Source organism: Oryza brachyantha, chromosome 5 (genome assembly GCF_000231095.2).
Source record: "Oryza brachyantha chromosome 5, ObraRS2, whole genome shotgun sequence".
NCBI lineage: Eukaryota > Viridiplantae > Streptophyta > Magnoliopsida > Poales > Poaceae > Oryza > Oryza brachyantha.
The window spans coordinates 15,338,297-15,363,081 of NC_023167.2; the positions used below are offsets into that span (position 1 = coordinate 15,338,297).

At 41.9% G+C, this 24,785-nt stretch overlaps 3 protein-coding genes across 3 annotated transcripts; all 3 read left to right on the forward strand.

Moving 5' to 3' along the window:
* The first annotated feature begins 4,657 nt into the window (after nt 1–4,657).
* Nucleotides 4,658–5,866, forward strand: LOC102721927 (PRA1 family protein B1). Its single transcript, XM_006654474.3, has one exon. The coding sequence runs from the start codon at nt 4,788–4,790 to the stop codon at nt 5,445–5,447; it is 660 nt and encodes a 219-aa protein (XP_006654537.2). The 5' UTR covers nt 4,658–4,787; the 3' UTR covers nt 5,448–5,866.
* A 1,877-nt stretch (nt 5,867–7,743) lies between these two features.
* On the forward strand, nt 7,744–19,763 carry LOC102722214 (protein RETICULATA-RELATED 5, chloroplastic-like). Its single transcript, XM_006654475.3, has 12 exons — nt 7,744–8,771; nt 10,511–10,720; nt 10,827–11,087; nt 12,328–12,414; nt 12,528–12,584; nt 13,839–14,068; nt 14,374–14,503; nt 15,037–15,567; nt 16,318–16,425; nt 16,581–17,126; nt 18,100–18,222; nt 19,581–19,763. Exons 1-12 carry the CDS (start codon nt 7,884–7,886, stop codon nt 19,743–19,745), a joined length of 3,336 nt encoding a protein of 1,111 aa, XP_006654538.3. The 5' UTR covers nt 7,744–7,883; the 3' UTR covers nt 19,746–19,763.
* Nucleotides 19,764–20,338: 575 nt separating this feature from the next.
* On the forward strand, nt 20,339–24,299 carry LOC102722494 (aldose reductase). Its single transcript, XM_040524675.1, has 9 exons — nt 20,339–20,562; nt 21,029–21,079; nt 21,154–21,227; nt 21,344–21,431; nt 21,511–21,717; nt 21,847–21,918; nt 22,051–22,110; nt 22,222–22,398; nt 23,850–24,299. The coding sequence occupies exons 1-9, from the start codon at nt 20,425–20,427 to the stop codon at nt 23,937–23,939; spliced, it is 957 nt and encodes a 318-aa protein (XP_040380609.1). The 5' UTR covers nt 20,339–20,424; the 3' UTR covers nt 23,940–24,299.
* The last annotated feature ends 486 nt before the right edge of the window (nt 24,300–24,785 follow it).

A 24,785-nucleotide genomic window follows, 5' to 3' on the forward strand; every position in this document is an offset into this window, starting at 1 on the left:
AATGGATTCGTCTCGTGAATTAGCCCAAGGTTATGGGTAGGTTTTATTAATAATATATGTTTACTATTTATAATAAGTGTCCAAATATTCGATGGGAAACACCCCATAGTTGCTTGATATACTGTGCTACCACTTGACTTCCTGCATACGCAGAGGGACCATTATATCTATACTAATATAAAAGGATGAGTTCCTATAGTCACCCTAACATATGTACACAGGATTGACTTAATCAATTTTACACCGTTAGATATAGATATCCAATAGCCTAAAAACAATCTGAAATGTCTCTCTTGCAATTCTACACAGGACATACCTTCTAACCAATCCATCTAGGTGCGCCCTCCACGCCGTTAACCAATCTTCATCAATGTCGCCCTCTACGACATCTCTTCCCCACCGCCGGCCGCACCCCACGCCGTATTGCCCTGCTGCCTGCTGCACCCACGGTCCCGACTTCCACCCCAACACCGACGCCCGCCGCCGGCCACACCCCATGCTGTGTCTGCCCCGTCGCCTTCTGCACCCACGGTCCCGGCTACCGCCCCCACGCCGCCGCCCGCCGCCGGCCACACCCCATGCCACTGGCCGTCCCCACGTCGCCGTCCGCCGCCGGTTGCCCTCCTCATCGTGTTTGCCCTTCCGCCGCCGCTATTCACTCCTCCAAAGTGTTGCCACAACAATCTCTTTACGCTGCTCCAGGCCAAGATTGTTGTCCTCTGCTCCAAGGCGCCGCCATGGCCATCGCGGTCCACTGCTCCAAGGTGTCGCTGCTGCTGTACTTGCCTTCCATGATTCCGTCCGCACTCCTTCAAAGCATCGCCATCGCAAGGTTTGCTTGATTCCCTCCCTCCTTGAAGTCATTTCCTCTGTGATCTCTTCCTCTGATGGGCTGCACTGGCTCACCCTCTGTTGTCATCATCGTCAAACTTCATCTGGCACAACTTCACTGCAACCTATAAAGCAGGTGGCGATGTGGTGACCCTGGCCAACCAACAACATTTTCTTAGCATGTGGATTCCATCTACTAGATCTGGTGATTAGGTTGCTGATGAGATGTTGGTGCTTTGCAGGTTGATGGAAAGCACTTCTATTGAAAATATCGTGGCATATGTAGATATGTTTTACCGAACCATGAATTCTCTTAAACATGGTCAACTGGTAATGTCTCTCTAATGCATGAATGCGATTATGTAGGGACTTAATCGGTTGTGACTATGTCTAAAAATATATGTTCTCAACATGAATGTGATTATATGGATTTATCTAAAACAAGTGATTGTGTAGGGAGGTAGTCAGTCACCGTGGTGACTATGTCAAAAAATTGTTTGGACTATCTTTTCTTTGAAAATTGTACTTGGGAATCTTGAGATGATTTCTGAGCTAACTGAAATTGTGGTGAGCTTCAATTGAGCTGGAGGGAATGACAAATCCTTCCACTGACAAAAATATGGTGAATATACTTCTACATCTCTGTACTGGAAATAGATTTCTGCTCTTTAAATTTTCTTTTTGTATATATAAGGTGCAAAAATGTTAACATTGTGATTTCTTCATACACATGCTAATTTGTTTTTTTTGTTTGTGTGTGTGATTTACAAAATACCGGAGATAAGAAGAAGCCAACATGCAGTATTTATCCATCTGTATGTGGCTGCAGCGGTAACTAGAAGTGGTGGGTAAGGGTGAGCAGGGGCGGCAGGTGTGTAAAGAGATGTAACATATACACTGTGATCGTTGTGTGAGCTGCCCATAGCTTCATCTGCTGCTCTCCCGGCAATGGATCTCATTATTCTCCATTGATCAACAGCATGCAATTGATCATAAGTGCAGGGAAAATCAATACATGGATGTAAGATCCTCAAAATCCATAGTTTTAATTTATTTTATTTTGCTCATCCACTACATCGAGGGACAAGTTTGCTCTTATAAAAGAAAATTTGATCATTCTACATCTTTGACATCACTAAGTTTGTTAATTAATCATTGATATAGTTCAACCAAATGGTGATATGCAACAAGTTCATTTGGTGGCTGCAGAACTAATGATCTCAACAGGTATGGTAGTCCTCTCCTATAAATTTTCCCATGCTTTAGGAAATCAATGAAAACTGAACAGAGGTACATGCAGATTTGCAAACAAAGATAATGGACAATCCCTGGTTTTAGAGCATGGAATATATTTAACACCAATATTGCATTAGTGCTTGTTTTCACTATCTGAAAATTATGTCCTAATTATTGTCTTTTTAGGTCTAATTTGGCAATGTCCTCTTCTAAAGTATGTTTAACTATTCTCTTGGTTTTGTTCAGCCATCTCATTTTACATTTATATGTAGGAGTGAGGGGATGGCTATCATTTTTCTGTTTGTTTATGCAATTATGCATGTATGCAACCATAATGGCTAGCCATTGAGGTGGCCTTAGTCGTAAATGGCTAGGAAAAGATAGCTGAAAGCAGGTAATGGCCCAATGCACTTGACAATTGAGCTTGCCTGTGTTGACTGCATTACCATTTTCTCATGCTCTGGTATAAATGTCTAGCTGCTAACTGCTAAGCATTCTAATTACTCTCATGGATCAAGCATACACATCGATATTGTGTCACCATGCGGAGAATCACCCTTTTACTATATTAGTCCATCCATTAGTGAGCTAATAAAGAACAAAAAATATTTAATTATGCTATTGCCGTACTGTTTGCAGGAAGAGAAGCTCTTTCGATGCAACCAATGATTTTTCAGAAGAGCCAATAATCCTTTTCTAAAATTTTCTCTCATTCACAAATAGATTTGGTTGTTCTGTATGCTTCTATCTATGTGTGCATGTTGTTTCTGATCAATTTCATTTGCATAGAGAGATTGGAGAATGGCTAGGTACAAAATTTATGGATATATAATTGACAAAGGTCATTATGTCCTTTACCTGCAAAGATACATTATAAATAAATCATAGTATGCTTACTTCTCTTTATGCACATTTACTTACTACTATGCATGCTGTGAACCTTTCCATCAGCAAAAAGTGCAGGTCAGAATGATCGCTAGCCATTGCTACCCATGTATTCAAATTAACAACTAAAATTGCTAGAGACAGCAGCATGAAGTATTTAGCGTAGTTGAACATTCCATTCTCTTCATTCTCAGGGATGAAAATTTTGGTGCTTACTATCTTTTTTCGGGTGATGAGAACATTCATGTATAAGATGCATACAAATTGGTACTTGAAAGTAACTGCTACATACCTATACTGAGAAATTAGCAAGAAGTTGCATGGTTTGTATTCCTCTTTACACTCTTATGATAATACATAATTTTACCCTGATCTATGCTTTAGATGGTAAAATGGAAGTTAATTTCACAAGGGCATCATTGTCATTAATTTGATACCGCAACGATAGCTAGGATAATCGGACTCTGATAGTGTAGCGGTGACTAGGATGGGAGATGCAGATGGTTGGGTTAATTTTTGAATGATTTCGGTTTATTCGAATAGTACTTCTCCGTTAACTAGACAAACCATCTTTTTATGATTGAGAAGAAATTTACTTTTTTTGGGAGGAGAAAAAAATTACTTTAAAGGCCACTCTACTGGTTATTGACAACGACGACAAGCATATATGCTTGTCGTCGTTAATTTCATGCTCATAAAAGTAATCATTGTAGTGGCATCTAAATATAATGTCCGGCTTATATTCAACCTGCTATGTTCACTTTTAATATGCAATGAAGAAATAATGATTCTAAGCTTTTATATTTCTAATGTGAAATAAAAACAATGTTTTCTAGTTTTAGTATTATTTTATATGAAACAAAATGAACTAACATAGCTTTGTCACGTGGTTTCTAAGATTTATTTGGATATAACTAATGACTTAACCAACATATATATATCGAAACATGCTTTGCACGTGCATGAGTACTAGTATATGCTAGCATGTGAGCGTAGTATATTTAGTACTTTTGAAAAACATTAAATTATGGTTTTTTAAAAATATTTATTCAATTTACCATCTGATCGAACTATTATAGATCTTACGTGACTATATTTCTAATACCACTAGATTTGTGTTTTATCCCATATGAAACAGTTCCATTATCCACTTTCAGCTATTCAAATGCCGAACCACAATTGAATCACACCATGAAACATTTTTCGCTGTATAGAATGAAACAATAAATCCCATCTATTGAAACAGCATGTATTATCTATCAAAACAAAGACAAAAGAAACAAAGTATTGATTGAAACATCGGAAAATTGCAAAAGTGTATTATTTCATATCCGACTCTTTGCTCTCCTGTAGTGGCCATGAAACAACATCAAAATATCCGGTGCAAATTTCTAATTCAACACAAATAGACATTGAGTTATGCCGTCTGAGCTTAGGGAATTCGGACCAGGCCGGGCCGGGGCCGTCAAACAAGTCCAGAGCAAAGAGGACAGCTATGTGGACCAGGTCCACGGTCCACCAGCAAAGAAGCGGTAATCCCAACAAACCCGTCGGGCCGCATCAACTTTCTCCTCAGCCGAAACAAGGAGAGGAGGTGGTCTATGACATGTGGACCCGCCGCTTATCATGGCCCCACCGTCATTGACACACGACGGAGAAACTAAAGCGGAGCATATAGTAGAAGGCAACCGCAACGCGGGGAAAGCAAGCAAAGCAACCACCGTTGTACTGTTGCAAGTTTGCAACAGCAGCAGCGAGAGAGAGAAGCATTTCCTCGATTCCCCTTCACCTCGTCTCGTGTGGTTACGATCCTCTTCTCGCCTGCCCGCATCTCCATGGCCTCCGCACCGACGCCGCCGCCGCTCCTCCCGGTGACCAACCCCGCGGCTGCGGGCTCGTCCCCGGCCGCCGCGGCCGTCGGATCTGACGCGCCGATCGCCACGCCGGCGTTCCGGCTCTTCCTGAACCGGCTCTCCGAGTCGGCGCGGCGCTCGCTGTCCGACAGGCGGCCGTGGACGGAGCTGATCGACCGCTCGGCGTTCTCGCGGCCGGACTCCCTCTCCGACGCCACCTCCCGCCTGCGCCGCAACCTCGCCTACTTCCGCGTCAACTACGCCGCCGTCGTGGCCTTCGCGCTCGGGGCGTCCCTCCTGGCGCACCCGTTCTCGCTCCTCATCCTCCTCGGTCTCCTCGCCGGCTGGTGCTTCCTCTACCTCTTCCGCGGCTCCGACCAGCCCGTGGTGCTCTTCGGCCGCACCTTCTCCGACCGCGAGACGCTGCTTGGGCTCGTCGTCGCGTCGTTCGTGGCCTTCTTCTTCACGTCCGTCGCGTCGCTCATCATCTCCGGGCTGCTCGTCGGCGGAGCCATCGTCGCCGTGCACGGCGCTTTCCGCATGCCTGAGGACCTCTTCCTCGACGATGCTGACGCCGCCAGCGGCAATAGCGCGGCCCAGGGTCTGCTGTCCTTCCTTGGGGCACCCGGATCTAGGGTTTGAGGCGGCGGGCGACAAGATCTGGTAGGCTTCTTTGGCTCAAGAGGTTCGCGTTACTCTGTAATTGATTTGGATCTGATCTCGTTGGAGCTGTAGCACATTCGTTCTCTGATTTCTCATTCTGCGACCCGTAGCTGCAGATCTACTGGTTTACCTATATTTTGGATCGATGCATCACTTTGTGAAGTTCTGTTGAATATATTCAGTCTCTTAACGAGATTTACTTAGTGTTGAAATTATTATGTCATATTGCTTTGAATCAATTTAGCATGAACGTATGATGTCTAAGTATGTCAACTTCTCAGTACAGTTAGAACCTGTGTTTTTGGACAGTAGAACAGAACATATGATGGTTCAGCTGTGTATTGTCACATTTCATTTCACGTGGATGGTTTGAAAATGGTTTCTGGCTTCCTGTTGCACAAGTTCGATTTTGGCTATCTTTAGAGAGCTGGATCAAATGATCTTTTGTCTTAGCAAAGGCTAAATGATGTGGAATCATGTGGAATATTTGAGGATTTCCTGATATTTGTTGTTTGCGTTGGCTAATTCCGAACACATTAATTTTGTAGTATTTTCACAGAATAGTTCAGCCCCTCAGAAAATCCTTCTAAATTCTACAGTTCTCATTGAGCCATGGGATAACAATGGGCGCCATGTATATGATCATCTATTAATCTCTAACTTCAAATATTGCAATGCTAATTGAATCTATAATGCTGCTACTTTCTTCCTGAATTGTGTCCTCCAGCTCTGTTCCTGGCTTTTATTGGTTTCTTTTGTTTTGAGGTCCAGAGAGATGAGTGAGCATCAATATTTTGTGTTTTGTGATAGCTAGCCCATATACAATCAAGAACAGTTGTAGCAAATTGCTCAAGGAATGCTAAACTTCCTAAGGGCAATGAATTTCTGCTAAATGTTGTGTATAAGTTGTCAATGTCTTTACTGAACTATGTCTGGAGCTTGCACATAGATTAGGATGTTTATGGGTTGACAGTATGCAGATTTTGCTTGGTGAATATCACAGTACTATACCATACCTGATAATAACTTGTATCTATTGAAGAATTCCCTTTTTATCTTTTTGGAGTGTGGACTTGCACTTAAAATCACTGTCAAATGTCAATCTCGCAATGGCACACGGTGTTGCAGGCAGTGTTCGTTTCTAAAGAGGTTCATTTTATACCAAGAAAGTTACAAAGGATGTTTTTAAAGAAAAAAAAATCAACAAGCAAGTGGTGATTGACTGATCGCCATTGTTTTTTTATGGAAAAAAACGTTTGTCAACCTATAGTTGTTTCCTGCAATATTACCCTTGCGTGAAATCACACTACTACTTTATTACTAGTGCTGTATATGATATTGTAGCGTGTGGAGCATGCTGTGACGTCTGAAATGCGAAAGACCTATTGGTAATGCTGAATTGCTGATCCTGACGAAGGAATTCTGAACATTTGCAATTCCACAAGGCCAAAACACTTGGGAAAATTGTAATCACATATCTCCAACTTTACAAAATTATAATGTCACGGTTCCAAATTTCCCAAAACCTTACCTCTGTGCTATTGCCGGCAAAGTGAGATCCGTGCACAGCGTGCAAATAATCACATCAGCTCCTGCGTGCAAAGCGTCTAAAATTGTTTCATATCACCGAAAACTAACATAAAGCAAATTCATAAAATAATTACACAAACATATACTACTAAATTATTAATATGTATCCCACCTCTCGTAAAAACAATATCTTAATTGTAGCCAGATTTTCTTACTATCATTCTTTCTCCCCTCTACGTAACCACAAATGTAACATGATAATTTTTATAACCACTTTAAGTCACTTATTATATTTGCTCTCGATCATAAGCAAAACGTTACGGTACTTGAATACTAACGTAAATGCACCTCATGCTGATCAAACTAATATTCCAATCATAATATTCCAATCATGTTACATGCATGTATATTTATAAATTATAACTCATTTTTAGTCTTTGGTTTAATGGTTATTGTGTATGTTATGGAACGGACGGAGGAACAAACCATTTGCAGAGGAGTGCATCAACGGGGATGATGCATTGGAAAGGCAGAGGAAACGTTGTTTAGCACACACTTCGCTGTGCAGTTGCTCGTCCTGGTTGACGGATTCTTGCGTGCGTGGATGGTGGCCGCGTTGCTGCTCGTATGGGTTGTTATTTATGCCTGGGCCCCACATGGCATTGAGAGCTATGCCCCCCTTGCTTACGCCACCGGCCTTCACCTTCCGCGGCTGCGTTGCGTTGCTCCCATCGATCATCGATCGATCGATCGATTTCTTCAGATCTCCGAATTTGGCGTCGCATCCTCCTACGCTACGCCTCCCCTTCCTCTCCCTCTCTAACCCCATAGCCTACAGGCCTAGACCCTACCGTACCTGACCACCACCTCCTCTTCGAGACAGCCATGATGGCCGCGGAGCCCTCGCCGGCGGCCTCCTCCGCCGCCGCCGCCGAAGACCTCGAAACCCTCCCACTAGACTCTTCCTACTCGTCCGCCCCCGCCACTGACCCCCTCCTCCGCCCGCCCGCCTCCCCCGCCGCCGCCGCCACCGTCGTGGGGGACCACGACCCCTTCGTCATCGACGACGAATTCGTTGTCGACGACGACGACGACATCGCCCCCGAGCCCGCGCCGGCCGCGCCGCCCCCCGCCGAAGCGCGGGGCCCCGAGTTCGCGCGGATCGTCGTGTCGGATCCGAAGAAGCACGCGGAGCCCACGGCGGGGGCCTCCGGCGTGATCCCGGGCTCCGGGAGCTACTTCTCCTACCTCGTCACCACCCGCCTCGCCGAGAGCGGCGACGAGGTCCGCGTGCGGCGGCGCTTCCGCGACGTGGTGGCCCTCGCGGACCGCCTCGCCGCGGCTCACAGGGGCCTCTTCATCCCGACCCGGCCGGACAAGAGCGTCGTCGAGGGGCAGGTCATGCAGCGCCACGACTTCGTTAACCAGCGGTGTAGCGCGCTCCAGCGCTACCTCCGCCGTCTCGCCGCGCACCCCGTTGTTGGCCACAGCCCGGATCTCCGCACGTTCCTCACCGAGCCTGGTGCCATCCCCGCCTTTGAGGGCGAGGCGCCACGGTATTGGACCACAACAGTGAGTTCTATTGCTCCATCGGCGCCTGTGAAAGCTGGAAGAGACTTGTTTGGGATGTTTAAGGGTTTGAAACAGACGGTGGTGAATGGGATGGTTGCAACAAAGCCCCCACCGGTGGTGGAGGAGACTGACACAGTATTTCTAGAACAAAAGGCCAGGCTTCAGGATTTACAGCAGCAGCTCACCACAACATCTCAGCAGGTTCGTATAATTTTACCGCTATGATCCCACAAAGCTTTCAAAGTAGATTAGCATTTGTTTATGCACAATCAAACAATTTGTTGTGTGGTACTGCAAAGCTTTGAAGTTAGAGTAACATGTGAACCAACTCCCTGTGACTCTAATGCATTAGCTACATAGTCACCTCAATATCATGTAGAAACTCATCTGCCAATATGTGTCATCCGACCATATCTGTGATTTACATGGGTCTTTTGTGCAGAAAAAAATATGTTTCATTATGCAGTTGTATATGAATTTCCAGCATTGTTAAAAATTTATACCAAGTGTAGTGTTTTATCTGAATAATTTTGTGGAGGACAAGAGGATTTAAGCCATTTGAATCACTAATTAGTAGTTGTAAAGTTACTACAAGTTTAGAACACATGCTATTTTACCAAACTCTGAAATGTTAACAAGCACCTTTTTTGTTCAAGTTGAGGTTAGAATAAGAGGCCACAGACCAAAAATTCTGAACTGTATTAATCAAAGAGACACATTCATATTTTTCTTGTGTGGGAATCTTAACTTTGTATTTTCAATAAGTTAGTACATACCTGATCAATCTCAAGGTATGAATATTTCTTTTTCTGCAAAATAGTGAAAGTTGAGGAGCAACTGTCTTTTGTTGTGCTACCAAATTGGCTTATAGTATTGTCTTCATCTTATGCTTTCAGCCTGTGGAAGCCATGTTTTGTAGTAAATGACAGAAAATATTTCTTTTGCATTCCAAAAGAACTACCTGCTCCATTTTTTAGGGGTCGCCATTTTATAGTATCCTCTTTGAACGGTATGGCACTGGGTGGCTACCAAATCTAATACCTAGGTACCAGGTCCCATACCTGTGTTACTTGGGTGGTAACTGGGTACCAGCCTGGTACATGCAGATCCATGAAAAAAAAGTAGTGCACTGTACCACTCCCTCCACCCCTGATGGCCACACCTCATGCTTGGAAGCGGTTAATACTAATTCACAGAAAACTCATCTCTAGAAAAAGAAAACAAAATCTAAAACAAGAAAAAAATGAGAAAAATATTGTTAAAATCATTTTGAAGGGTTATTAGCTACCGTAGACCACATGTTTACCCATCTGAGCCCAACTGCTTACCTCCTATTGCTTGAGGCAGTGCTTGTGTAGAGCAATTGAGGCATGCCTCACTAACATGTGAGGTGGCCCTCGGGTTGGAAGTCATGCGCTGCGTGTATGAATCGAAAACAGATCTAGAGTTTGGGACAAGCCAAACCGTGCGCAGGGCCCTGGATGGTACCCCGTTTTCTTGCATTCCTCTTCTTTTTTATGGGGTAGTCTAGGGGATGGTATTTTGTTCCTACAATATAAACCTGGTACCTAGGTATCAAACCTGATACCTATGAGTATCAAGTTTGATGCCTGGGTATTGGTTCGATACCTAGATACTAGGCCTATACCGTTGGAATGGGATCTCATTCTGTACTATTTCTGTTCCTTTATATGTCATATAAAAATGGAGGGAGTATTTGGTTAAATTGTGTTTCTACAGTAAATGGATGTCTTAGTTACTACTCCCTCCGTCTGTAGCTACATTTTGGGATGGAGGGAGTAGTTAGAAGTGGCAGTGCATTACTTTATCCTTTTAGATTTTCTTTTGAAGTTCTGCATAGTGATCCTCAGAGTTTCTTGTTGTTTCACACATTGCTTCAAGAAGCTATTGCTCATATTCTATTTTTGCATTTTATTTAGGCAGAAGCATTAGTTAAAGCTCGGGATGATCTTAAGACATCTACAGCTCATTTGGGAATGACATTAATTAAGCTGGCAAAATTTGAAAGAGAGCAGGCCACATGTAGTCCACAGAGAAGACGAGCTGCTGATATCAACAATTTTGGAAATTCTGTTGTCAAGTTCAGCAGATCACAGGCTAAACTAAATTCTGAAATTGTGAAGCACCTGGTATGTGTATTTGCTACAAAGTCAAACATAAAAATAAATTATTTGGGACCATTTCTTGAAATTACTTGCACTAGATTATTACCATATGTTGTTTATTCTCTTGCAGGGTTGTATCCATGAATACCTGGAGACGATGATATCTGTTCACCATGCGTTTACCGATCGTTCTAATGCTTTACACCATGTGCAAAGTCTGTCAGCAGATCTATTTTTCTTGCACGCCAGGGCTGTAAAACTTGAATCATTACCATCTAGAACTGTGGACCAGCAGTGGGAAAGGCACCATAAGATAGGGGGTCTTAAAGAAACAATAAGTGCGACAGAAGCAGAGAAGAGCCATGCAGTTAAAGAATATGAAAATATTAAGGTAAGTCACCTGAAAGCTTGAAGTTGTTCCATTAAGAAAGCTTAAGTGAGCTTGAAAAATATCAAATAAAATAATACAAGCTTTTTTAGATATATAAAAAGAAGTCTATGTGGTTTGCCTCTTGTCGTTTATTGCTGAAAGTTCAGGCATGTTGTCCTTAGTGAAGTTATAGTTTCTTTGGTTTAACAGCATATGCTATAATTAATACATCCAGCAATCTAAATCATGCTAAAGTTTACATTCTTTTGAATATTGCACGTACATAGTTGGATAGTCTGCTAGTTAGAAACATATGTTTGAAGCTTAACTATGATCTTGCATTTAGGATTGTCTGATCTTCTTGTCATTTTTATGCCTGATGTTACTTTAAGCTAGTCTGCTGGCAGATCTGTATGAGTCATGCAGTATGGCACCGTGGCCTATATTTATATGTAGCATAGGCAATGGTACTTCCTGCAATACTTTTGCTGCCTCATAAATTCTAAGTTAATTTGCTAGAAAGGACATATTAAGATAGTGAATTCAATGTTCCTCTAGAATTATTTCCTAGGAAATCACAGTGATGGTTAGGGTTGCTTTTATCATGATGTCAATGGTAGCTAATTTGTAGTTCAATGATTAAGAGTCCATCATTTGCTCGTAAGGACATTTTGTTGTTTTTGTCTTTTATAGCTTCTTTCGCTATATTGACATGAAGATCTCATAGCTTTCTCTGGAAATGTCCAAAAGATGAAATGTGTTTAATTTAGTAAATACAAGTTAAATTCAACAGAGCATATGCTAATTTATGTTCCTAGATACTCTTTCCGCGACTCTGTCCTATGATATAAGGGATTTTGCCCTTGCTAGTTTGGCCCTAAATATAAGGTATTTTGGTGTAATAGAGTCTGATTCAAATTTCTTCCATCTTACCCCCAACTAGCCTCCCACTCCCTAAGCACCTATCATCCTTAATCTCTCCCAAAGAGGGTAGCATCCCTTATATTATGGACGGAGGGAGTATGAATTTATCTGCAATTTTTTAGAGCTCTCTAATTCAAGTGGCTATTGAGATGCACCGCGTATGCATACCAGTTCACCTTTACAAATCCTAGAGACAGACGTGGCAGCAAAGATTCTTTACAGTAGAGCATTATGTATTTAAGCTCCCTTTTGGATTGGCAGCTTGTATTTTTTTCATGCTGTACAAATGACTACAAATGGTAGGAATCATGTTTAGTTTTATTTGTGATAATTTCAGGAGAACAATATGATTGAAATTAGAAGATTCGATAAGGACAGGCGTCGAGATTTTGTGGAGATGCTGAAAGGATTTATCGTAAATCAGGTACATGAAAGCTACACTATATTTGAGATTATATTTATCCGTATTGTCAGAGAAAAGGTGTAACACCGTGCTGTATATATGTCAATAGCATTTATGTATATTATTGTTTGCAGGTTTCGTATTCAGACCATTATGCTAATATGTGGGCAAAGGTAGCAGAGGAAACTAAAGTATATGCAAAAGGGAGCAACTGATGCGGCTTGTGTATAGTAGTAGCTAGCAGGATTTTGGTTTATTTTGATTTGCTGACGACACTTGATTCTCCCCAGTTTTGCCACCATGCATGCGTTTCGTTGTATTGCTACCCGAGTTAGAGAGAGTTTCGGCGAATGGGCTTATCGGTGACAATTGACATTCATACACAGTATATTTTCCCACTTTAAAAAAAAACAAAATCCATTTACCTTCACTAGAAAAATCTTTGTTGTGCATGTTACACTTGTCGTCCTACCTCGTGAAACTTAAAGCATTCCTAACAGCTCTTCGATGATCATTTAAATTAGTTTTATTTTTCGTATCTCTCTCTGTACTTTACTAGATCATCCATATATGATATACTCTATATCTCTTTGATGGATGGAGAGATAATCTAAATATAAATGTTCTCCCTCCTAATATGGATGACATCTAAAAATAGATGATAAGATAACCGTTCTGTTGGAGCTTAATTTATAATTTTTATTATTTATTTTTAAGATAGAGCATGATGGACAAACTGTTGAGTATGATCGTACTATCCATGACATGTACTATCCATAGTAGTAGTACAGTACAACAAAGCAACTTTTCACACGTTTCTGAATGAGAAGCCTGAGGAGCCCAGTGGTTGGTGTGTCTTTGGCTCTTTGCTTATCCACACACGTAAGCATTGTCTCTCTACCTGTTTGTCGCTGGCAATGCTATTACTGGAATCTCATCGATGGGAACTACATAATAGAGTCGAATTAAACCTCCAAAACTTTGCTTCTTGCACAAAACTTCAAATTATACAGCTACCAAATAAAACGTGTTTATCCAGCATCCCAGTGCAGAAGCAGAACACGAGCTCGGCAGCAAAAATGTCCCACGCGCCGTGCCGAAACGCCCCCTCCTTCAAACCGCTCCTCCCCTCCCGCCTCCGGGCCAAGCGCCTCGCCGGCATCTCCTCCCCCACCTCCGCCTCCCCACGACGCAACGTGTCCGCCTCCGCCTCCGGCTCCTCCCGCTCCCGCCGCGACTTCCTCCTCCTCCTCCCCTCGCTCGCCGCCGCCTCCGCCATCCTCCGCCCGCTCCCTTCCTTCGCCGCCGCCGCCGATGACGAGGCGCCTCCACCTGTGCAGCCGGCCGCCGAGCCGCCCTCCCCCTCGCCGCCGGCCCCAGAGGAGGAGCTCGACGAGTCGGCCTTGTCGAGGGTGTACGACGCGACGGTCATCGGGGAGCCGGAGGCTGTGGGGAGGGATGCCAGGGTGCGGGTCTGGGAGAAGCTGACGGCCGCGAGGGTGGTGTACCTCGGTGAGGCCGAGCTCGTGCCCGACCCCGACGACCGCGTGCTCGAGCTCGAGATCGTGAAGGGACTCGCGACCAGGTGCGCTGAGGCCGAGAGGGGCGTGGCGCTCGCGCTCGAGGCGTTCCCCTCCGACCTCCAGCAGCAGCTCGACCAGTTCATGGACGGAAGGTTGTATCTCCGCGTTGTTTTATTTTTACTTCGGTTATCTACCCACTTAGCGTCGGATAAAGTCGTGAAATCCTTTTGCTGTTTTGTTGTAGATTAAAATCCACATCATGATACATTCTCTCTATAACATGGTATTTCACTCTCCCAACGAAAGCATCATTACAGGCGGTTCATTAGAACTTCAATGCAGGCAATGTTTGGTCGAAGCATAAATGCATAATAGTGTTTTTTTTTTATGTGATAAATCCAACTGTTCAGTAAATACTTCCTTTCGGCAGATTTTGTTAAGCTTATGCTTTATCCAGGATTGATGGTAGCATCCTAAAGTTGTACACATTGCACTGGCCACAAGACCGGTGGGAGGAGTATGAACCTCTTCTGAATTACTGCCGTGATACTGGAATTAAGCTTATTGCTTGCGGAACTCCACTAAAGGTGATTGATACTAGCTGTGATGAATATAGACATTAAATGCCATGCTTTACCAGTGATTCAAGTCGTTGAATGCTTGATGACTACAAAGTATTTCCTCAAGACATGTATCTTGGAAGTTGAAACTAGATTCCATGGTTTACATCTCATTTTCCTGCCATGCCACATGAAAAATCTCTTGGCATCTTGCCAGGTATAATTGCTTGTCATGATTATTTACAATTTCATACGAACTAATGGAATAATCTCATTCTGCAAAATCAAGATACAACTTTCTTAATGTTACAGATTATGATGTGCATTTTGTCGAATTTAGGCTTAACAACCTTTTGATTTGTATTCCTCCAAGTTCCATCAGAGCGCACTTTGTATAATGTTATGCTTCTTTCTTGAGAGAGGCCCAGGTCTTCCAGCTAGCACCACAAGGTGGTGGGCTAGCCGACCTGGGTTCAAGCCTCACTCCTCCCTTAATAAGTACTGATATGAGAGTCCTTTCTCTCATATCCAGCCTTTTTTTATGCTTCTTTCTTGAGCAGGTGAAAAGAACTGTCCAAGCAGATGGGATTAGAGGACTTTCAAAGGCAGACAGAGAAGAATATGCCCCTCCAGCAGGGTCAGGCTTCATCTCTGGCTTTTCATCTATCTCAGGCCGGTCATTGATAGACAAGATTTCATCATCTCGTGACTCTCCTTTTGGTCCTACCTCATATTTATCGGCACAGGCAAGAGTAGTTGATGATTATACCATGTCCAAAATTATTCTAAAAGAGCTTAATGGTGGGGATACTTCAAGGATGCTAATTGTTGTGGCGGGCGCAAGCCATGTTATTTATGGGTCACGAGGAATTGGTGTTCCTGCCAGAGTATCTAAAAAAATGCCAAAGAAAGACCAAGTTGTGGTACTACTTGACCCTGAGAGGCAAAGCATAAGGAGGGAAGGTGAAATCCCGGTTGCTGACTTCTTATGGTATTCAGCAGCTAAACCTTGCAGTAGAAACTGCTTTGACCGTGCTGAAATTGCACGAGTTATGAATGCTGCTGGTAGGAGACCTGAAGGTTTGCCTCAGGTTTGCTGCTTGATCTTTATTTTAGCCATTGCATGTTAACTTCATGTTGTCATAGAACTTCTGAGCATGATCTGTAAAATCGTGTATTTAAGTTAGCCGTAAACAAGCTATTATAGATTTTGCTGCTCTACTATCTTCAGGAGAAGGAATGTTGAATGAGTAATACTTATTCCATTTCAAAATATAGGGCGTATTTTGTTTTATAGGACAAAGATTTGACCAATAATTACCCTATTAGAATATGATTTTTGTGACACAAAATTGATACTATTATATTTGTATTTGAAAGTACTTTCTTATGATTACACTTTTGTGTCACATAACTGATATGTTAATATATGATCGTTGGTCAAAATCTTATCCTAATGAAACAAAATATGCCTTCTATATTTTAAAACATAGGGAGTATTGACCAAGATTTGGCAAGAAACCTTCAGATTTACCTAAATATCTTGTAGTTATTTATGTTAAGCTTTTTATTCTGGTTTTCAAGTGGGTCATAAAGTAGTACGGGTACTACAATAAGACCTAAGCCTCTAAGCATTTTCTGAACCCTTGCTGTGACATAGAGTAGTGAATAAAATGCATCACATTAGTCAATATGCCCAGTGCATTTTTATTCATGTGGCCAAAATTTCTCTTAGTCATATAGCAGGAGCTGGCCTGAATGTCTCTGTTATATGGTAAGCACTATTTTTTTGGGTAGAAGTCTATCTGATGGAACTCTTGTGTTGCGCTGGAATATTGCAGGATCTTCAGAGAGGAATAGATCTTGGTGTGGTTTCTCCTGAGATACTGCAGAACTTTTTTGACCTTGAGAAATACCCTGTTATGTCTGAACTGATTCACAGATTCCAAGTAAGAAACCGCTCTGTTATTTTTATTTACTTATTAGACCTTATCAATTCATTTAATCTATGGTTTCCGAATAGTTCTCTTTGAAGCATATGCTTGCCTTAATTTAATATCTATACATGATTTCTGTATACGAAACTTCATACCAAATTCCTCAGGGTTTTCGTGAAAGATTGCTGGCAGACCCCAAATTTCTTCAAAGATTGGCTATTGAAGAAGCTATATCAATAACGACCACTCTATTAGCACAGTACGAAAGGCGGAAAGGGCGATTTTTTGAAGAGATTGACTATGTACTCACCGATACAATTAGAGGCTCTGTTGTTGATTTCTTTACAGTGTGGCTTCCTGCTCCTACTATCTCAGTCCTTTCTTATGCTGATGATGGTTCTGGTGAGAGTTTGGAGTTTGTCAAAGGCCTATTAGGATCATTGCCAGACAATGCATTTCAAAAGAATTTATTGGGTCAAAACTGGAATATGAACCAGAGAGTTGCTGCAGTGTTAGTTGGCGGGTTGAAACTTGCTAGCGTTGGGTTTATTTCTAGTGTTGGGGCTGGAGCTTCCTCGGATCTCCTGTATGCTGCTCGACGTGTGCTTAAACCTTCAGTGAATGCAGAAGCAGGACGGAAGAGATCACCTATCTGGAAGTCAGCAGCTGTTTATAGTTGCTTTCTTGGAACGTCTGCTAACTTGCGGTATCAGGTAACTATCCTACTTTCAATTTATGAAGGGCTTGGCATTTTTAGTTGCTACTCTCTCTATCTCAAAATAGTTTAATATGTGCCATTTTTTTGAAGAAATTAGGGTTGAGATGAGAAATGATTGTGATTGGTTGAGATGGGAAAGTATGTGAATAAATTAGATAGGGGAGAGATGTGATTGGTTGAGATGAGAAAGTATGTGAAGAAATTAAATAGGGGAGGGTTGTGAACTTGTGATTGGTTGAAATGGAGGGATAGTGGAGAAGTAGTATCATGAGACAGATTTGGGTCCTGGAAGTAGTAATATTTTGGGACAGAGAGAGTAAGTTGCATGAGCAACTGTAAGTTACTGTGCTTCTAGGCATAACTAGTGGCCTGCATGTTTTTTTCCCAAAAAATTCATAGCATAATTGTTTTGCCTTACACAGCATCAAATGTTCCACAGAAGTAGGGAATCTTTAGAAATTCTAAAAAATAACTAATTTTACCAGTGTAAGGAAAACCTTCTTTGATTACATGATGTTGCCATCCATGTAGCCTGATTTTATTACCGTATGGGATTGGATTATCGACTTGCGGTGATTTCGTCATGGGTTTAAGTCCCATTGCCCGCGCTTTGTAATGGGATATTGGGTTATAATAGGCTCTGTTTTATGGGTCCATTCGAGTAGAAAGCAGAGTAAAAAGCATCGGTTGTTTTTCTTTCTGGTTCGTTTTCTTGTGAAGGACACGCTGCGTGCAGTGAGGGGAGGAGACGTGAAGGAGGGCGACTCCGTTTTTTATTAGCAGAGATATATAATTTATCAGATTTGTATTCTTATCTTCTTTCAGTGCAATCAAAATTCAGCGAAAAAATCATAATCAATAAAGCTGCAGCAACCTTTTGTAGGAAATTAGTTACTAAGTTCTTTGATACTCTATATTTTTCTTTTTATTGGCACAGATTATCTGAGTTTCTCTAAAATGTGTTACAGATCATTGCTGGTTTAGTGGAGTATCGGCTAGGAGAGACTCTAGCTACCAACTACAATCAGCCACTTCTTGCCAGTTTGTTGTCCTTTGTGGCAAGGACAGTGAACTCATACTGGGGAACACAGGTTGGGCTTTCTCTGCATACTTCTAGCTATCTATCATGGTGCTGACTCAAGCTGTTTTAGACTACTAGCAAAGAGCCCATACGTTACAAAGGCAAAAGTAAAATAATTTGATTTATAGGCTAGCAAGTCGATTTTGCACAAAAGTAAACAAGTTCGTGTGCTCCAATCAAGTCCATAAGGTTAAATATACCAGTTCCAGAAAGAAATATCAATTACCCAAAAAAACTGCTAAATAACGGTTACGGTTGTTTATCGAATGAGTGTTTGAATTTAATTTTTAAATTAAAAAAGTCAATAAATCAGGTTCTAATTCAAATAAAATATTTTTGAAAGTACATATCAGTGGTGATTATTCATTTATTTGCAAGAAACGATAATTTTCCAAAATCCAAGATGAAGGATAAGGGATAAAACATGGGATACAAAATACTACTTAGTATTCACCAGCCAGTAGCTTCACCTTCACGTGAAGGCATAAGGGTCATTTTGTTTTTTCTTTATTTATCAATGTCCTCTACGTAAAAGATGGTATGCTGATATTTTTAGGCCTTGTTTAGTTTGTAAAAAAATTTACAAAAATATTACATCAAATATTTAGACATACATTTAAAGTATTAAACGTAGTCTAATTACAAAATAAATTTTAGATTCCGCTTAGAAACCGCAAGATGAATCTTTTGAGTCTAATTAATCTGTCATTAGCACATGTTGGTTACTATAACACTTATGGCTAATCATGTCTAATTAGGCTCAAAAGATTTGTCTCATGATTTCCTCAATAACTGTGTAATTAGTTTTAGTGTTTATATATATTTAATATTTTATTTAGATGTCCAAAGATTTGATGTGATGTTTTTAGAAAAAAATTTTAGAACTAAACAGGACCTTAATGGGATTCTACCTAGAAAGGCTGGGAGGGTTTAAATTTTCAGAAAAGGACACTGCCATTTGGGCCCACATGGCAGTAGTGGTGGTAGGGTCCCGGCAGATTCACTACCCCGTCACCGCTCCTATTTTTAAAAGCGGTAATTGCGTTTTTTTCATCCTACATTGAGATACATATTGTGGTCTTAGTTCAATGGTCATAGGAACCTGAACATCCTCAGACATCCACCGTTAGTCCATAGCAATTGACTTTAGTTCTTACGGAAAACCTTAGTTGAGCTTACGTCCTTGCTGGATTCAAGAACCTTTCATATGTTAATTCATGCATTTTTAAAACTTCTTAATATGTTCCTAGCGCTTCTATGGTTTTGAAGCAAGCCTATATTTCTCTCCGTTGGTAACTTTGGTACCTCAAGTACTTTCTTAACGGACAAAAAAAATTCCCTCCTTACCGATTGTTCTGTTTGATGCAGCAATGGGTTGACCTTGCGCGATATACTGGACTACAAAAGACCAAGGAACTTCCTCCTGTTGAGGTCGCCACACCACCCGCTGAAACGTCAGAGTTAGAGGACGGTAGAACTGAAGTACAACATTTGGATGACAACAGCAACCAATCGAACGGTCGAACCGAGTGATTTGGTTATTTCACAATGCCTTCAAATATGCGTAAAAAATGCCTCCAAAGTTCAGCTTACATAACTATATAACTAGGTCCGGATCACAGTTCCTTAAGAGTTACATCACTTGTTAACCCCCACAGAGTACACCCATGTACTGCATTGATTTTTAGACTAAACTGTGAGGGGGAGCAGTTGCAGTCTTCTGATGATTGCAGCAATAATCGTAGTCATTTGTAATTAGAAACAGGTTGTAATTTAGGTTCGATCACTGTAGAAAGTTTGGCAGATCTGCCAGTTGCAATAAAATCTTTCCGCCTTCTATGAAGCCAGATGTTTCAGTGTATGCGGATTTCTCGTCATCTCCCTGATAAAGATGGTAGGTAAGCAAGTCCATTTCTGGTATACTAATCAATTAACAACTATTTCTTTTTGTCTTTTAATACTGTTGCTAGCCAGCTACGGTGCGTTCTGGCAGGTTCTTCAGTCCAACTGTGCTCGGTGCATGGGATTTAGGCCCTGATCGCTCGCCAGGTTGCCCTGGATACTAATGTACGTGGCATCTCCTAAACTCTCTCTATATATACCTGTGGAAGTCTGCAACTATCTCATCTTACGGTGCGAAGAAGGCGAAGGCTAAAAAGCTGAAGATAATAAGATTAGCCAGTGTGATAGGCGAGGTTTTAGAAAGGTGATCATGGCGAGTGCTAAGGCGATGGCGCAAGATGAGCATCAGTTTGTTCTGAAGAGTGGCCATGCCATCCCTGCAGTTGGGTTAGGCACTTGGAGGGCCGGATCAGATACTGCTCACTCCGTTCAGACGGCCATCATTGAGGTATATTTGCATGTCTCCCTATTTGGCTATCTTCATGGTCAGGGAAAAGAAAATGATATTGTGGCTTGTGCTACGACTTTGGGAGTTCCATCTGTAACCGCAAACTTAAGGGCTTAATATAGAATTGTACAGTATTATAGCGGCAGCATCTTCTTGAAAAATAGACCACAACAGGGCTTCTACATGATAAGCTGCTCTGCGTTTGTTCAGCTCACGCTGACTATGGTTGGTAGATTCCCATCCTTTGCTGGGGACTTGAGTTTATTAAAATTGATATACTGGTTGAATGTTGCAAACTTGTCTTGGAATTGATATTACTTTCTTTTTTATAGCTGTCTAATGAGGCCTTAACTGCTATGGCACTAGTTTGCACGTTGCTGAATTTGCAAGATCATCTGGTGTATAGTCTGAGCTGCAAAACCTGCCTCTCATCTAAGAATGCAATCTGAATATCTGGTTACTGCAGGCTGGATACAGGCACGTAGATACAGCTGCTCAATATGGAGTAGAACAGGAGGTACACGAAAATAATATTGTATTCATCTGGTAGTCTATCACGTGATGTTTCGTTAAGCATGCTCTGCAATTCAGGTCGGCAAAGGGCTTAAAGCTGCAATTGAAGCTGGAATCAACAGGAAGGATTTGTTTGTGACGTCAAAAATATGGTAATTATATTTACAATCATAGTAAATGTCCTTGTGGTGTAAAATAAAATGTAAATACCAGTAACTTGTAGTGTGTTTCCTATATGTGAATTTTGATCAATACCTGGTTACTTCAGGTGCACAAACTTGGCTCCTGAGAAGGTTCGGCCAGCATTGAAGAACACGCTCAAGGATCTCCAGTTGGATTATATCGATCTTTACCTTGTAAGAAACCAAAACTGCACTCTGTTGCATACTGGAAATCAGAATTTTAACATAGAGTGATAAAATAAAATGGATGCAGATTCATTGGCCGTTCCAACTAAAAGACGGAGCACACCAGCCTCCTGAGGCTGGGGAGGTTTTGGAATTTGACATGGAAGGAGTATGGAGGGGAATGGAGAGACTTGTGACAGATGGGCTCGTCAAGGACATTGGTATCTGCAATTTCTCAGTTACCAAGCTCAACCGGCTGCTGCGATCAGCTAATATTCCACCGGCAGTATGTCAGGTTGTGGTCTCTCACTCCATTTTATATTATAAGATGTTCTCCTCCAAAATGGAGGTAATATCAGATTTAACAGATTGTTCCAACATATTGAAATAACTGAATTGCCCCTTTACTTACTAAATTTCACAGATGGAAATGCACCCTGGTTGGAAGAATGATAAGATTTTCGAGGCCTGCAAAAATCAGGGAATCCATGTTACTGTAAGATAATTTCTTTTTGGAAATTAGATACATTAAACTGACCTCACTTATGTGATTTCTTAGCATGTCTTCCTTATCAAAACAAAAAATCACTTAAAACAGTATTTTTATATATTCATGCTACTTTTGCAGGCTTACTCCCCACTAGGTTCTTCTGAAAAGAACCTTGCGCATGATCCAGTTGTCGAGAAGGTAACGTTCAAAATATTCAGATATCATAAACAAGACGAAGACATAATCTTGAGCTGAATCCTACTCTTCAATTACGTGTATTCCATAGCTCAGTTCAACCATATAATGCAGATAGCCAACAAGCTGAACAAGACTTCAGGTCAAGTGCTCATCAAGTGGGCCCTTCAAAGGGGAACAAGCGTTATCCCAAAGTCAACTAAAGATGAGAGGATTAAGGAGAATATTCAGGTGTTTGGATGGGAGATCCCTGAAGAGGACTTCCAGGTCTTGTGCAGCATCAAAGATGAGGTGAGGACTGAGGTTAGATGTTATGCATTCTTTTTTAGCTTGTGGGCTTGTAGCTGTCCTCCAGGTCTTGTGCAGCATCAAAGATGAGTTGAGGACTGAGGTTAGATGTTATTCATTCTTTAGCTTGTGGGCTTGTAGCTAGCTTATCGTCGGAGCTCGAGGCTACTTTCGAAAACGAAAGAGTTTAGAGGCCAAAGACAGAGAGAATCACTGACAAAAATGGCTTGATATGGAATACAATTAATCTTGGTAGTAGTAGAGTGCTTTCAAAATGAAAATTTGGTATATTAGGGGAGTGTAAAACATCATTGGCTAGTTTTGATCTAATGACATTGCATCTCAATTTAGCACTGTAAGTCAGGAATCTGGATCTATTCCTATATGACTGCCATACTACTAGATACGTTAGTAGAATAATCGAGAGCTTTTACCTTGCTTGGAAGGTACCTGAGGTACCTCTCGAACTATCAAACATCCACCGTTAATTTGCTGGAGGGTAATTTAGGATAAAAGTAACATAACGATGGGCAATTTAGTAATTGTTTTCAGTCATAACAAACTTCTTCCTGATTGTTTGCCGATAGAGCAACCTAATTTGAACCCACTTTCTCTTCCTCGCATTCCTAGCTGTCCTACTTAAGACATTTCTGATCGCTATACTAGCGTATTCTTATCTCCTCATGCTCTAGTGCTAGGTGTGTTCATCCATTATGGGCTGCCGTAACCTATACAGTCCTACCATTAGTTTGAAACCTATTTCCTTTATTATAATAAGGTTTAGAACCTTTTTATCTTCTTAATGGTTGTTATCTAAAATATGGTTTTCGGGAATGGTTCTCTGCAATCCATATATGCGCAAAAGGAAGAGATATGCTACATACTTTTCATTTACAATCATCAATAAACACTCTGAAAGCTAACTACTCGTTCCAGCTACCAATTGCCCCTCAAAATACCGAACATGTCGAACGAGAAGAATAGAACGGAGTACCAATTTAGTCTTATACAGGAACATAATTACCTGGTCCACCATCCAAGTACCTTTTCCATAAGTACCTGATTCTACAAACCTGATTCTACAAACTATTAGATTACAATAGATGAACTGTTATTATGATTTCCAAGCACCAAAGGAAGTATGTCCACATGACCACATTATAGTTACAATGTAGTGCTAAGATTCCGGCAGTCTGTAGGTCTTCACTACATGTTTTTAGTCATTTATTTAGGGTATCTTCCAGGCTAGCCAGGAAGACGGTATCGCACAAAGAAAATTTGAGTGTTCAGAACTACAGATAGAGCATCATTTGATCTGTTCAGTGTGGAAGCTAATTTTAAATACTGGACTTAACTAAGAACATGCATATACATAAAAACTACAAAAGCCAGGCTACTTAGCTATAAGTACTATTTTTTCTCCGATCTCATGTTATTGGATTTTGATATCGCAGAAGCGAGTCCTGACCGGAGAGGAGCTCTTCGTGAACAAGACACACGGACCATACAAGAGTGCATCGGAGCTCTGGGATAACGAGGACTAAGGCTGCCATGTTTCACCAAAAGAGATGCCGAATAATTAATGGGCCGTGTTGTGATGCACGAATCCGTTGTGTGCTCTTCTCCAAGCTCTGTGAAACCAGCTAGCTAATCAGCACAAGATGTTGTACACCCATCTGTAAATTCAGTGTCGTATGATAAATAAGTGCCCTATCTGTACAAAACCAAATAAGTGCAAGTGCTATCACGGCTTTGCCGTTGCACTTCCAACATGCGTGCTGCTGTTGCAAGGCGAATCACTCTTTTGTTTATAGAGATCGAAAATGTGCTGCCTGCCTGTCAAGCTAACCAGCAGCTCCATGGACGGCTGAACAAACATGTCTTCAAAAGCCATTATCTTAAGCTGGAAACAGACACTAATCATCTGCAGAAATTGCAGGAGTGGATCAGTTGCCTTAATGACGATCGGGAGCAGCGTGAAAGCCGTACGGCACAGATGCCCCAAAGGGCAGGGGACCGTATGCACGGCCATCTCTTTGTCCTAAACAAATCGAGTATTCGAGTTCAAAAAGTACGGGGCAGAATTTTGTACGGGTGGACCCAGGCTGCCAGACCAAGGTGGGTCCCGGTGTTCAGTGGCACACGAGAGCCCGGCTGACACGCGAGGTGCAGGTTGGGTGAGCCGCGTGGGCCCACTGAATAAAATATAGTTTATGTGGGCTGCAAAAGAAAACAGTAGATTGGATCTTAAGGACGGATGCCGAGGTGGCCGGTGTGGCGGCACCGTGGCTGCCAGATAGGACACCTTCTGCTCCGAGCCGGCGAAGCTTCCCGGCGGGTTCGTGCCTTCCTCGCTTCACATCTTGCTTGCGCCTCCGTCTGTCACTTGT

Bases quoted from the DNA above. Each gene is read 5' to 3' on its own strand.
- LOC102721927 (XM_006654474.3), top strand. From the start codon at position 4,788: ATGGCCTCCGCACCGACGCCGCCGCCGCTCCTCCCGGTGACCAACCCC.
- LOC102722214 (XM_006654475.3), top strand. From the start codon at position 7,884: ATGATGGCCGCGGAGCCCTCGCCGGCGGCCTCCTCCGCCGCCGCCGCC. The intron at 11,088-12,327 runs GTAAGTCACCTG...TGATAATTTCAG, and splicing joins AAGAATATGAAAATATTAAG to GAGAACAATATGATTGAAAT. The intron at 12,585-13,838 runs GTATATGCAAAA...GGGGAGCCGGAG, and splicing joins AGGTAGCAGAGGAAACTAAA to GCTGTGGGGAGGGATGCCAG.
- LOC102722494 (XM_040524675.1), top strand. From the start codon at position 20,425: ATGGCGAGTGCTAAGGCGATGGCGCAAGATGAGCATCAGTTTGTTCTG. The intron at 21,718-21,846 runs GTTGTGGTCTCT...TAAATTTCACAG, and splicing joins TTCCACCGGCAGTATGTCAG to ATGGAAATGCACCCTGGTTG. The intron at 21,919-22,050 runs GTAAGATAATTT...CTACTTTTGCAG, and splicing joins ATCAGGGAATCCATGTTACT to GCTTACTCCCCACTAGGTTC.